Source organism: Muntiacus reevesi, chromosome 3 (genome assembly GCF_963930625.1).
Source record: "Muntiacus reevesi chromosome 3, mMunRee1.1, whole genome shotgun sequence".
Taxonomy (NCBI): Eukaryota; Metazoa; Chordata; class Mammalia; order Artiodactyla; family Cervidae; genus Muntiacus; species Muntiacus reevesi.
In genome coordinates, this window is record NC_089251.1 from 8,102,413 (window position 1) to 8,116,447 (window position 14,035).

General features: G+C 54.7%; 1 protein-coding gene across 3 annotated transcripts in view; it reads left to right on the top strand.

Moving 5' to 3' along the window:
- The window catches only part of SH2D3C (SH2 domain containing 3C), a 32,853-nt gene that overhangs the window by 15,447 nt on the left and 3,371 nt on the right, over positions 1-14,035 (top strand). For 2 of the 3 annotated variants that reach the window (XM_065928401.1, XM_065928402.1), the window contains 6 exons: positions 5,675-5,803; positions 7,244-7,698; positions 9,220-9,344; positions 10,862-11,397; positions 12,336-12,451; positions 13,403-13,574. In XM_065928401.1, coding sequence (XP_065784473.1) covers positions 5,675-5,803; positions 7,244-7,698; positions 9,220-9,344; positions 10,862-11,397; positions 12,336-12,451; positions 13,403-13,574 — 1,533 coding nt within the window. Of the gene's footprint in view, positions 1-1,458; positions 1,929-5,674; positions 5,804-7,243; positions 7,699-9,219; positions 9,345-10,861; positions 11,398-12,335; positions 12,452-13,402; positions 13,575-14,035 lie in introns of those variants that run through there. The other variant, XM_065928403.1, reaches the window with a different exon arrangement.

A 14,035-nucleotide genomic window follows, 5' to 3' on the forward strand; every position in this document is an offset into this window, starting at 1 on the left:
TCAGTAATGAGCACTGTGGGAAGTACTCATATTGCTGTCCCTTACCATCAGCAGAAGGTTCGATAAGAAACCACTAGGGCTCTGGAGGTAGGAGATGACTTTCAGCTCAGGAGCTGGGAATGAGGAGATCAAGGAAGGCTTTCTGGAGGAGGAGGCATTGAAGCCAAGCCATTGCAATTGGCCAGGAATATGCACCAACACCCTCTCTCCAAACAGAAAGCTGGAAAGGAGATAAAGTTAAGCAGAGATGAGTGGTAGAATGATCCAGGCAGAGGTAAGAGTATGGGCGAGGTCAGAAAGCGAGCTCAGTGAGCCCAGGAAATGCAGCCCAGGGCTGCAGCAAGTTGAGCTGGAGCTACTGCCAGGATTTGGGCCCTGACTTCTCATCCAGAGCCCTGGCATCACAGTGGGACAGAGGCCTCAGGGAGAACCAGCCCCAAAGCAAGTGGTAGACCACAGAGGCATATATTTCAGCATCTCACAAATCCCAGCTGCAAGGTAATGAGATCCCCATCACTGATGGTAGTGAGATCCCTGAGAGGATTATTAGCTTTGTATTTTTCCTTTAGTTTATGGAGCTGAAAAAATGTAATTAAAAATGCTATAAAAGAGAGAATACCCACACACCAGAACTGATTAAACAGTTCCCTAAAGAATGAACTCAAAGGAATATTAGTTTTAGCTTTAAGCCTCAGAAGAAAATGGAATCAATAGTCAGTTACCCAAAGTCCATTCCTCACCTTACATGCTCAGCTGCCAGAACTCTAGGGTTCTCAGACCATGATGCAAGTACTTGGATTCTAAGGCAAGGATTCTGAAGTTCCAAGACCATGAAATTCCAAGTTCCATGTTCAGAGCTTCAGATGTATTTACAGAAAATAATCAAACATTTGAGAGGTGAACAGAGAGGTGAACTCATCTACCTAAGGTCACACAGCCTGCCACAAGATTTGAACTCCAGGCCTGACTGATGCAGAGTCAGCGATGACTCCCTTTGCACTGAAGAGCCTACGGCCAAAGGTCCGGATTCTAAAACACTAAGCTTGAAAATAATAGCAGGCATTTCTTGAGCACTTGCTTAATGTCTGGTAGTTTATATGCATCAGCTCAGCCAATACTTACCAGAGTTCTGTGAGATCGGCACAGGTATGTTTTCCAGATGAGTAAGTCTGGGCTGCAAGAGAAGGGACTGGTTGGGTGGAGGTGGGGCATCGCTAGTTGATTCCCAAACCCCAGAGCCTTACTGAGTTTTCTTCCCCACCCCCAGTCTGTCAATGACATCCCGCATTTCCCAGAAGAGTGTCTGATTCCAAGTCAGAGATGAGAAATCCTGGACTCTGGGAGATTTCCTTAGGCCACAAAGGATTTGGTCAAATGTCTACAGGGATTTTTCCAGCTTTAGACATGGTTTAATTTTAAATCTCTGCCCTCTCCGGGTCAGTAAGGGGAGAGGTGAGTGGGGGAGGCAGGAACCCCCCCCCCCCGCCTTTTGCCGGCCCACCCCATCCTTCTGCCTTCTTGACCCCCCCTTGGTAGGTCCTCAGCTCCGCATCCCCGGGCTCCGGGCTGCCGGGGCGAGCTGGGCTGGAGGGCGGGGGACTGGGGGGCGAGGGGGCGGGGAGTCGGGGGCGGGAGGAGGGAGGAACAATGGCCCCCTCCCCTCCCGGGGCTGGCTGGAGGGTGGGGTCTCCCCGCCCCGCCTCCCCGCTCCTCCCCCGACAAGGCGATGAGGTAATCGCGCCGCCGAGAGGCACGCGCAGCCGGTGCCCAGCCCGGTCGGTCCCGCGCCCCTGCCCCACCGGCCGCCGCCCCCTGCACCGTCCTGGCCCCGGTCGCCCGGCCCCACCATGACCGAGCGCTGCAGCCTGTGGAGCGCCCTATCGGCCGCCGCCTGCTGCTTCTACCGCGGCTCCTTCGTGCAGGTGCAGGTGAGGGGGCGGCTTGGCCCCCGCCAGGCGCTCCAAGCTGGGACCCCGGGCGCTCGCCGGGGCAGCCGGGGGAACCTCAGCCTGCGGCGCCGCGCAGGGTCCGGCGGGGCAGGGGCTGCGGGCTGCGGGCTGCGGGCTGCGGGAGGGGGCGGGGTCGCCCCAGCCTCACCTCTGGGCGCCCAGACGCTCCGCAGGGTGAAGGTCCAGCCGCCCCTCCGGAGACTCGGGGCTGCGGAGGCTGCCGTTCCGGTCCTTCCTGCCTCCTCCGCAGGGAGGAGCTGAGCTGGGGCAATGGGTACCAGAAGACGGGGTCTCCGGCGTCCTGCCGGTTCTCCTGCGAACGCTCCGGCCCCTGCATCTGACCCGGGCAGACTGACTCCCCCATTGTACCCGGCGGCGCTGGGCCGGGGTCCAGAGGCTGAGAGAGGTGTGGGAAGCTGAGGGGATGCTGCCGGGGCTGCGGCCGAAGCGCCCGTGACTCTCCTGCCCTCTAGGTGGGCTCGGGCATGCTTGGGGCGCGGGGCTCCTAACCCAGCTGTCCGGGCAGTGCGGGAAGGCGCCGTGGCGGTGAAAGGGTTAAACGGAAGGGGGTGGAGGGGAGGACCCGGACCCCGCCTCTCTGCGGAGCATCATCTGGGGATGGCTTTGCTTAGGGTTGCCAGACTGAAGGGAGCTAGAGGGGTTTGGCTGGGCACTGGCTGGTGGGAAGGGGTTAAGACCTTGACCCGGGGTCTCCGCGCTTTCACCTCCCGAGCCCCCTGGGGGACGCTGGGCGCATCACTTCTGCGCTCCCCCAGACTCACACACACACACAGACACACACACAGACACACACACACACACACACACACACACACACACACACTCCGAGCCCGCCTGAATGACTGCCCCGCCGGCGGCTGAGCGCAGCATCCCTGCATCCGCCAATCAGGCGCTCGCAGGCCGGGAGGCGGTGAGATCATCTCTGGCCAATAGCAGTGCTCCCGGGTGCAGGGATGCTGCATTCGCACCCCAGCACCCACTCCCCTTGGGAGCTAGGGACCCCTGGGTCGAAGGTGAGGAAGAGGGCACAGGGACCCTAGGGTTCCCTAACTTCAGGTGTGTGGGACGACCCAGTTCATCGGCCAGGTTCTCCTTAACGATTGATTATGTTTGGCAAAGCAGAGTCCAGGCTCCCAGCCCCTATTTATGGCCCAGAGAGGGAAACCGACTGGCTCAAGGTCACACAGTGGCAGGCAGAGTCTTGGCACCGGGTTCTTTCCCACGAAGCCCCCTCCCCTTCTTTGCCCCCCCGTCCCTCTTGCTGCAGCTGTGGTACCGGGGCAACTTCTCAGCTGCATGCTCTTTGTCAAAGAGGAATCTGCCCCATGACTTGCACTCTTCCCTCCCCAGGTGTGGTGTGGTTTAGGAGAGGGGCCAGGGCCCTGAAGACTAGGGGATGCCATGGAGAAGTGTAGGAACCTGAGAAGGCCCAAATGTCAGCTCACCCTGGAACTCCCTGCCTTTCTGGGGGATCAGGTTCTACCCTGGGCAGGGGATGTTCAGAACCCCCATCTCCAGGCCCTGCTTTTCCCTGGGCACTCATGTATGTCACCCACTCCAGCCATCTGCCCCAGAGCCCTACAGGCTCCTCAAAGCTCAGAATTTTATGAGCCCATCACCAAGCTGCTCCTGCCCCTAGTCTTGCCCACCTTGGAGAGTGTCTCCAAGCTCTGTCCTCCCAAGCTCTCTGCCTGGAATCCTCTCTGACCCCTCCACTCTCTTCCCTGCACCCCATCAATGGTTGTCTAAACGCCCTTCCCCCAGTCCCCACCCCCACACCCCACCCTGCCCTGCCATTGCCTGGAACATACTCCAGGCCCTCTCCACACAGCTGATAGAACCGGCCCCAATGCTTTAAAAACCCTCTGCAGCTCTGCTGTGGCCTCTGGGTTAATCTCAGTTTCCCAAGGCAGATTCACAGCCCTGCCACGCCTGCCCCTGCCACCCTCCAGTCCTTTTGAAGCTTCTTCCTCCACCCCCAGGGCCTTAGCTCTGTCTCCAGGGCCCTGACTTCGCCACTGTCTTCCCAGAGCTCTTTCTTGCCCACCTGGTTGCCTGTCTGTCCCCACTGTGGTCCTTTTGCTTGGTTCACTCAGGCCTCGGTGGGGGACATCACCTCTTCAGGGGCTCCCTGACCAGATGAGGGGGGACACGCTCACTTCCTCCCGGAGCTCCCTCTGTGTCTCTGAGCATCCAGAAACCCTGGGATTGCTTGTCAGTATCTGCGTAGCTCCCCCAGGGCTGAGGCTGCCTGTGCTGATGACCTTGGATTCAGCCCCTGGCATAAGACCTGTCCTAGGGTGGGGGTTCCATCAATGTGGAAATAACGGAGTCAGAAATTCTAGATATCTCTGAAGCTGGGAAATGCCGTGTCTTGGGAGCAGTGTAGATTGAGGTAAACTGAGGCAGTAGAAGCAGAAGGCTAGCAAATGGAGTGTCAGGGTTAGGCTCTGAGAACTGTGAAAGGTCAGAGGAGGCAGGGAGTGGACTGGAGGCCACTGGACCCTGGTGAGGAGCAGCTCCGGCGGAGAGATTTCCCTTTAGTGACCCCTTTCATCTGTCTTGCTGCCTGGTCAGTTCTGGGCTGGATCTGTCTGTCCTGGACTAGGCATCTTTGGGGCCTGAAGTTGGGGAAAGGGAGCAATATTACATTTTCTCACAGTGACAAGCACATCTATGGGCTGGTTGCAGTGCTTTGGAGTATTGTCTCCTTTTATCCTTGTAACCTGGTGAGGCAGGTTCTGCAATTGTGCCCATTTTATAGAGGAAGAAACTGAGGCCCAGGGAACTCACACAACATAGCCAGAATTGGGCTGGGCTCTGTGATGGGAATGTACCTGGCAGCACGGACTCCCATCTCCCTGTTCTTAGGCCTCCAACCCCAGGCCACAGCAACCAGGAAACCAGGAATCTCCCCCTTGGGCAGGTGGAAAGGGGGATCCTGGACATTATCCCCATTGAGTGACCTCGGGCTTCCCTGCTGGGCTGGCCACCCCATCTAGCAGGGATTGCTTGGGATAGCAAGGAAGAAAGGGCTTTGTGAACAATAAAGGACATCACAGATGCCTTTGGCGGGGGCCTCTGCTTCTTTCTTTGTAGCTGCCGCCTCCACCCCTGTATAATTCACTGTCCCAGAATGTATCCTCATCCACACAACCCTGTTTTTGTCCACAATTTTACCTGAGTACTTGTTGTCTTATCCACTTGTAGAAATCCTCCCTCCCCCTACTTCCAGATCAGTTTGGTGTCCTTGGTACAAAATGAATTTCATGAGTGCCATCTTCTCCAGGAAGCCTTCCTAGACCACTCTACCTGGCCCATACTGCATCTCCCTTTCGAAAGCTACCTGGCTCTTTGCCGCTGTCCAGTACTGTGGTGCTGACTGCAGTCTGCTGAAATACTTGTGTTGTTTTTGCCTCCTGTCTTAGACAAGGAACTTCTTTGAGGACAGGCTTGTTTATTTCCCTGTCTACCCTGGCAGTAATGCAGTGCCTAGCACACAGTAGGCACTTTTTGGTGGATTTAATTGAGATTCTTCTACACCTACTGGGATAGGGACTCATGGGTGAGAACCTTTCTGGCATCTGTGCCTAAGTGTTCCCAGGGTCCCGGGACGGAATGAGTTCACCTGGGGTGGGGGACGTTGGGAGGGAAGGAGGAAGGGGCTTCAGATTGGATGCCAACTTTTTCTGTCTCCCGCCTAGTTCTCCAAGGAGAAGTACATCTTGGACTCATCGCCTGAGAAACTGCACAAGGAGTTGGAGGAAGAGCTCAAACTCAGCAGCACAGATCTCCGCAGCCACGCCTGGTACCATGGCCGCATCCCACGTGAGGTGAGTGGGCCCTGAGCTGGGACCCTGGCCCTAGACCCTTACCCCCACCACCTTGGCCAGTCCCAGACCAGAAAAGCTCTGACTATCGTTCAGTGGGTTCAATCAGAGTAGACTGGGATGAGGTCTAGCTCTGCCATTTAACTGACTGCGTGACCTTGAACAAGTCACTTCACCTCTCTGAGCCTCAGTTTCCTCACCTATAACATGGAGGATATGGGGCTTCCCTAGTGGTTCAATGGTTTAGTCTCTGTGCTCTCACTTCAGGGGCCACAGCTTTGATCCCTGGTCGGGGAACTAAGATCCCACATGCTGAAAGGTGTGGACTAAATTAAATGGAGGCTAATAATAGTACCTACTGTAAAGGTTGGTTGTGAGAATTCCCGGTGGCACTAGTGGTAAAGAACTTGCCTGCCAATGCAGGAGGCATAAGAGATGCAGGTTTGATCCCTGAGTCGGGAAGATCCCCTGGAGGAGGGCATGGTAACCCACTCTAGTTTTTTTGCCTGGAGAGTCCCAGGGACAGAGGAGCCTAGTGGGCTATGGTCCATAGGGTCACAAAGAATCAGACACAACTAAAGTAACTTAGCACGTGAGGATTAAATGAGTTAATTCATGTGAGGTGCTTAACACAATGTCTGATATGCAGTAAGCCCAATGAACATTGTCCTTTATTTATGGTGGTGGTGGTTGTTATTATTATTACCACTATTTTTAGTTACTGTTATAGGTCTATACATCAGCCTCTTATGTGTTTGGTTAGTGAATATCAGCACTTCAATGATTCAGTTTTGATAAGGTTGACTTTCTGGGCTGAGGCAGAGGCTTGGGCTAACAGTCACCTGTTCTTCCATTTTTCATGCTTGCTATAAATCTTTGTCAACTTTATCAACTCTGCCAGCTCCTGTGCTGGGCACCAAGGATACAGAGATAAAATAGGTGATGGCTTCTCTCGATGGCTGGTAGTCCAGGGTGGGGGTCGACAGGCAGGCAGTCAGAACCCAGTGGGAGAAGCTCAATAATGGGTTGCCTGGGAGGGGGTGTGTGCTGCCCCAAGGAAGGGGTAGAGAGGAGAGAGGCCATAGTGGAATGGATAGGGGTTCACTAGGTGAGCAGGAATGGGAGGATATTCAGCCCAGAGATGTGTCAGAGCCCTGACTGGAGGAAGAAGGATGGGGAATTCACTGTGCCCAACGAGATCCCTAAGAAGGAGTAGGTCTGAGAGCTGAGTTTCAGATCTTGGGGGCTCCCTTTCGAGGGTGCCATGTCCCTCCATGTCCGAGCCTCTGTGCCCAGGTCCGTGGCTTCTGGTTGAGATGCGCCCTCTGAATGTGGGTCGTTGGGTCCCCCTCCCAAGCTGCAGCTATCTCTGTTGACTGTGTGCCCCAGACGCTGGCTCTGGCCCTCTCCTGCCTCGCTCCAGCCTGACCCTGCCTCTTTCAGGTTTCGGAGACCCTGGTGCAGCGCAATGGCGACTTCCTCATCCGGGACTCGCTCACCAGCCTGGGCGACTATGTACTCACGTGCCGCTGGCGCAACCAGGCCTTGCACTTCAAGATCAACAAGGTGGTGGTGAAGGCGGGCGAGAGCTACACCCACATCCAGTACCTGTTCGAGCAGGAGAGCTTCGACCACGTGCCCGCCCTGGTGCGGTATCACGTGGGCAGCCGCAAGGCTGTGTCGGAGCAGAGCGGCGCCATCATCTACTGCCCGGTCAACCGCACCTTCCCGCTGCGCTACCTGGAGGCCTGCTACGGCCTGGGCCAGGGTGGGGGCAAGGCCGCCAGCCCCGCCAGCCCCTCGGGCCCCAAGGGCAGCCACATGAAGCGGCGCAGCGTCACCATGACTGATGGGCTCACTGCTGACAAAGTCACCCGCAGCGATGGCTGCCCCACCAGGTGAGTGAGAACCCACATTCAGCCTCAGTCTTCTCATCTGTCAAGTGGGGGTGTCAGTAATGTGAATGCTGGTGGGGAAAGGGAAGACCCAGTCATACTGGTCCGGGGTAAAATGACTGCTCTGGAGCCTCAGTGTGTGCGGAACAAGAGGAGGAAACCCAGCCATGCTGAGTGGGGTGCGGGAGCCCACAGAACCCAGTTGCTGTCTCAGCTCTGCTGTGCACCCTTGGCCCTGACCTTCCTCGTCTCTTGCCTCCACGTGCCGACCTATCAAGGGCCCTCACTCAGAAAGCTCCCTCTGGCCTGGAGGAGCCCTGGATGCTGTCCTATCCCAGGCGGGGGCCTGGTCCCTGTTGCTAATGCTACCCCACCTCACCCCACCTAACTAGGCCCAGGTGGGCATCAGAACAGAACACTTTGCAAACCATTGCACAGGAAATGGAATGTTTTCAGTGACATTTTTGATGATGCCCAGGTGTCGGGCTAGGTGACACCAGGCCCTGATCTGAGGACAAGCCACAGCTGCAAATCATTCCTGAGGCCCTACTGTGCACCTGGCCTTCTCCTGATGCTCTTTTCCCAACCTCACTGACTCCCGAGTCCCCCTGGGAGGTGACTCCCGTCCATGCTGCCACTTTGTAGATGAGAACAAGGCTTGAAGAGGGGTAGCTGCTTGCTAGAGAGTGGTAGGACCAAGATTCAGACCCAGGTCCACAACTCCAAAGTCTGTGCCCCTAGTTTCTATGGCTTCCCTGGCTGTTTGCTGCAAGACGTGCCATCCTGTGGGGCTTCCCAGGTGGTGCTAGTGGTAAAGAACCACCTGCCAATGCAGGAGACATAAGAGACGCGGGTTTGATCCCTGGGTCAGGAAGATCCCCTGGAGTAGGAAATGGCAACCCACTCCAGTATTCTTGCCTGGAGAATCCCATGGACAGAAGAGCCTGGCGGGCTACATTCCATAGAGTCGCAAAGAGTCAGTTACGAATGAAGCGACTTAGCACTCATGTGCTTGCCTCAGCACTTCGATAGGTCCCATTTCCCTGGGCCTGGACTTCATGCTGTCAGCCAAGGAACTGCTGGTTGGATACCCTCTGGGGAGTAACCACTTGGCCTGTGGTTTGGAACCAGTGATTAAAACAGTGCCAGGATCTACAGGCCATGTGTGCCCAAGGCATCCTGAGTAATAGTATGGGATCAGTGAGGAGAGGCCAGGATGGTGGGTTTGGCTCCCTTAGCCTGGCCATCTTTCTTGCTAGCGTCTCTCCTGAGATGGTTCTCCAAGTTGGGGGCAAGGTTCCCAGGGAAGAGAACAGTTGTGCAGGTTGTGGACTGAATAAGCCCTTCCTCCTCTGGGCTTCAGTTTTTGTACCTGCCAGGTGGGAGGTTGGATGTGATCATTTCCAAGCCTTTTCTGCCTCTGAATTTCAGCAGATCTAGGATGGAGGCAGAGGTGGGGGTCCTAATGCTAGCTGAGGACCCTGACCTCTGGGCTCCCTGCTCATGAAAGTGTCTGCTCCACAGCACGTCACTGCCCCACCCCCGGGAATCCATCCGCAACTGTGCACTCAGCATGGACCAGATCCAAGACCTGCACTCGCCCATGTCCCCTATCTCCGAGAGCCCCAGCTCCCCTGCCTATAGTACAGGTATGGCTGGTGGAGGCGGGACATGGGGGGTCTGGTGGGAGTGGCCTCGTGTGCCCATGTGTGCACTGTCTGACGATTTCTCTTATAGTGTTTGATCATGTGTGCTTCTTCCTCTTATCTGAGAGCCATGCCCTGCAACAGTGGATACTAAAACTATCCATGTTGACATGCAAAACATAGCCATGGCTTGCTCATTCTGCAACAGTTCATTGAGTCCCTATTGGATACCAGGCACTGTGCATGTGGTTTCCATGCATTCTCCTGAATGTTACTGAATCTGGGCTCCAATGCTGTGAAGTTTGTGCCGTCAGCAACACTCAGCCCCCATTGGTCAAATGCCTCCATATGTGAGGAGCCACTTGACCAGGCCCTGTATTGGCTGGGATTTAATGTATCCCTGATTCCAAATGGTGGGATCCAACTGGACTGGTCAAGCTTGCTTTATTTATTTTTTCTTTTAAATAGATCTTTTCAGAGAAGTTCTACATTCACAGCAAAATTGAGCAGAAAGCACAGAGCACTGTGCGTTTTTTTTTTAAGTACAAAGAAGATTTCTACTGTAGAAAGATGCCACTAGTTCATTTCTGGAAGAAAAAAATGATGTTTTCAACAGGCCAAACCACATATTGTCCACATGGCAGGCAAAGCATGCAGACAGAGGGACAGCCCAGGGAAACCTTTGCTGGGAAATGCCCTGTTGCCATGTAGCTGTCTATATGGGTTGTTACAAATTCTTCTCTAACCATGGGCCTGCCAGCTTGTCATAACTGCCAACTTGCCTTCCAAACAACACCCCTGAGTATAAATGTTAAGATGCTTTGCCACAAATTATTTATTGGACAACTTCTAAGCAATGTGGCACAGTGAAGTACCCAAGAGTGAGGACTCGACACCTAGTTTTGAATCCCAGCTCTACCCTTTGCTGGTTGGGTGACCTTAGGCAGGTCAGCTGGCTTCTCTGAGTCTCACTTTTCTCATCTTCTAGAATGAGGATCATAAAAGTACTCACGCACAGGATGTTGAGAGGGTTAAACAGATTAAGGGGCAGAGAAGGATCTCATAGGCAGTTAGAACTCAATAAACATCACCTCTAATTTTGGATGATGGTTTTACTGTTTTGACTGGTACAGCTCCAGCATGTCACCAGCTCCCAGAACACATGTCCTCAATAAATCCTTATTATTAATTCATTGAGAAATGATTCCACACAGTGAACTCCAACAATTGCTTAGCTAGCTTCTCTGAATCACAGAAAGCTCCTTCAAGTAGCTCAGTGATTCCCCAAGGCTGCAGCAGCCTTAAGGTAAGAAAGTCTGACCCCTGGGGTCCAGGGAATTTGAGAGTATCGCTGAGGGCTGGTCAATGTGCCAGTGTCGGCTGGGCCTGGCCTGGGCACAGGGAGTTGGGATATCACCCCTGTAGGGGGTAGGTGGAGCCTGTCCTCTGGGAAAGCGATGGGGGAACCTCACTGGCTAGGGAGTCATGGTAACTAGTTGTCTCTCTTTATTTCCCTGCAGTGACCCGTGTCCACGCCGCCCCTGCTGCCCCCTCAGCCACAGCGCTGCCCGCCTCCCCTGTCACCCGCCGCTCCAGCGAACCCCAGCTGTGTCCCGGAAGTGCCCCAAAGCCCCATGGGGAGTCGGACAAGGGCCCTTACTCCAGCCCCTCCCACACCCTCTGCAAGGCCTCCCCATCACCATCGCTCAGCAGCTACAGTGACCCGGACTCTGGCCATTACTGCCAGCTCCAGCCTCCTGCCCGTGGCAGCCGAGAGTGGGCAGCAGCTGAAGCCTCCAGCCGCCAGGCCAGGAGCTATGGGGAGAAGCTTAAGGAACTGTCAGAAAACGGGGCCCCTGAAGGGGACTGGGGCAGGACCTTCACAGTCCCTGTCGTGGAAGCCACCTCTTCCTTCAACCCGGCTACTTTCCGGTCACTGCTGATCCCCAAGGATAACCGGCCACTGGAGGTGGGCCTCCTGCGTAAGGTCAAGGAGCTGCTGGCAGAGGTCGATGCCCGGACACTGGCCCGGCACGTCACCAAGGTTGACTGCCTGGTAGGTGCTGGGTGCACACTGGGGCAGGGGTTTACCTCTATCCTCTGGCTTTGGGACAGGGGTCAGGGTGGTGAGCAACTGGCCCCCACATCCCCAAGTAGAGCAGTGGTCCTGGATTCTGACTTCATGGCTGCCCTTTACTTGCTGTGTGACTGACTAATCACTTTACCTCTCTGGGCTCCCATTTTCTCCTTGAAAAAAAAAAGGCAAAAGCTGAGATACTCTTGCTTCCTCCAGATGTCAGTTTGGCACTGGAAAGAGGAGTCCTGAAAACTAGTGGTGTCTGGCTCCCTGGGAGACTTTTTGAGCCCGGTGAGAGTTGGTTTGGCCCGTCCAGGGACTGTAAAAGGCCGGACTCCCCACCCCCACACCCCCTAGTGGACAAAACTCATTGTCTAGGTCCATAAATTGTTAATGCCTGGGCCTTTGCTTTGAATGAATCCTGCCCATCTAAGGACCCTAACTTGACCTACGCCTCAGTTTCTCCCTCTGAAGTTTGGTGTGTGTGTGTGTGTGTGTGTGTGTTGGGGAGGGGAACACTGATTATTTGGTCACACTTGTCTCTGAGCTCAAGAAGAAAGAAAAGAAACAGCGCTGAGAAGTGTGCTAGGCATGAAGGAAGAAGCCCTGGGTTCTAGGTCCAGTGTGTGACCTAGGACAAGCCCTTTCCCTCCCTCGACCTTATTTCTTCTGGAATAAGGGTTTCCCAGGCATCTCTGGCACATGTCAGACCCCATTGGGCATTTTCCCATTTATCCTGAGTTTTATAGATGGGGAGAGTGAAACTCATTTGCTCCATGTCAGAGGGTTAGTCATAAACCTGGAATTCAGAGCCGGCTTCCCAGCCAGGCTGCCCTGCTAGATAAAGCTCTCTGACTCCCAGATGGCTTGGGCTAGCCCTGACAGGAAATTAATCAGCCCTCTGGGCGTCCTTGTAGGTTGCTAGGATACTGGGAGTTACCAAGGAGATGCAGACCCTAATGGGAGTCCGCTGGGGCATGGAGCTGCTCACTCTCCCCCATGGCCGGCAGCTACGACTAGACCTGCTGGAAAGGTAAGGCGCGCGCACACGGGAACTCACCGGCAACCAACCCCATGGACTACCTCGCTGCTCTTTACTGTGGCCGGTTGGCCAATTACAGCCTCTCACCCCGGCTCCAAATCCTAGCCACGCCCCCTATCCCATTGACCAATTGTTCCTGATATCCAGTTCATTCAGTCAGTTCAGTCGCTCAGTTGTATCCGACTCTTTGCAACCCCATGGACTGCAGCACGCCAGGCCTCCCTGTCCATCACCAACTCCCGTAGTTTACTCAAACTCATGCCCATTGAGTCGGTGATGCCATCCAACCATCTCATCCTCTGTCGCCTTCAATCTTTCCCAGCATCAGGGTCTTTTCAAATGAGTTCTTCGCATCAGGTGGCCAAAGTATTGGAGTTTCAGCTTCAGTATCAGTTCTTCCAATGAAAATTCAGGACTGATGTCCTTAAGGATGGACTGGTTGGATCTCCTTGCTGTCCAAGGGACTCTCAAGAGTCTTCTCCAACACCACAGTTCAAAAGCATCAATTCTTCAGAGCTCAGCTTTCTTTACCCAGTTCCAAGTAATCCTGGTTTCCCAGACTGAGCCCTTTATCTCCGAATTCACTTTCTGTATCCTCTTGACCGACCACAATCTATGAGCCTTGGCCCGCCCATCAGCTCTGGCTTCTTTCTTTTCTTAGAACAGCTCTGTCAGATGATTTCCGATAATTTCCACTGATCGGTCACACGCTCCTCAGCCTGGTGCTCAAGGGTCTCTGGCCCCGCCCCCTGACTTATACTGACCAGTCAGAACCCCTTAACTTTGCTTTATCCCCGCCCACACTCTGGCCGCGCCCCCTAATCTCATTGACCCTTTACAACCTCTCACTTCTGGCTCTGTCCTCCGCCCCTCGGCGCCTAACCACAGGGACCCCAACCCTAGAATCCTGGCCCCGCCCCTCTGACCCGGCCGCTCCGACAGGTTCCACACCATGTCCATCATGCTGGCCGTGGACATCCTGGGCTGCACCGGCTCCGCTGAGGAGCGGGCTGCGCTCCTGCACAAGACCATCCAGCTGGCAGCCGAGCTTCGAGGGACCATGGGCAACATGTTCAGCTTCGCTGCGGTTATGGGTGCCCTGGATATGGCCCAGGTACTGAGGGGCCCACGTAGCACCGGACATAAGCTAGTCTCTGTTGCCAGGAGCCCTGATACGTGTCCCTTTGGGATGGCTGTCTATTGAATCAGGAAGAACCCGAGGACATTTTAGGCAGCACTGGTGACAGTAACTGGGAGAACTGAGTCCTTTAGATGCCGACCTGCTTCCAGACAAAGTCTTTCCCTTTCCCCACTCTCCCTTTGTCCACCTGTAAAATGATTGAGGAGCATTATATGAGTTGAAAGAATAAATATAACGTGGCTAGCGTTTAGCAAGCACTATGCACAAGGTACATTGAGTACTTAGAAACATTGATTCCTTAAAACAATCTCATGAGGGGAGTGCCTTTATTGTCCTCTCTGAGCCTTAGTTCCCGCATCTGTAAAATGGGTTGTTGCGAGGACTTCATGGGAGACCTGTGAAAAGCCGTCAGCCCTGTCCCTGAGACCGGAATG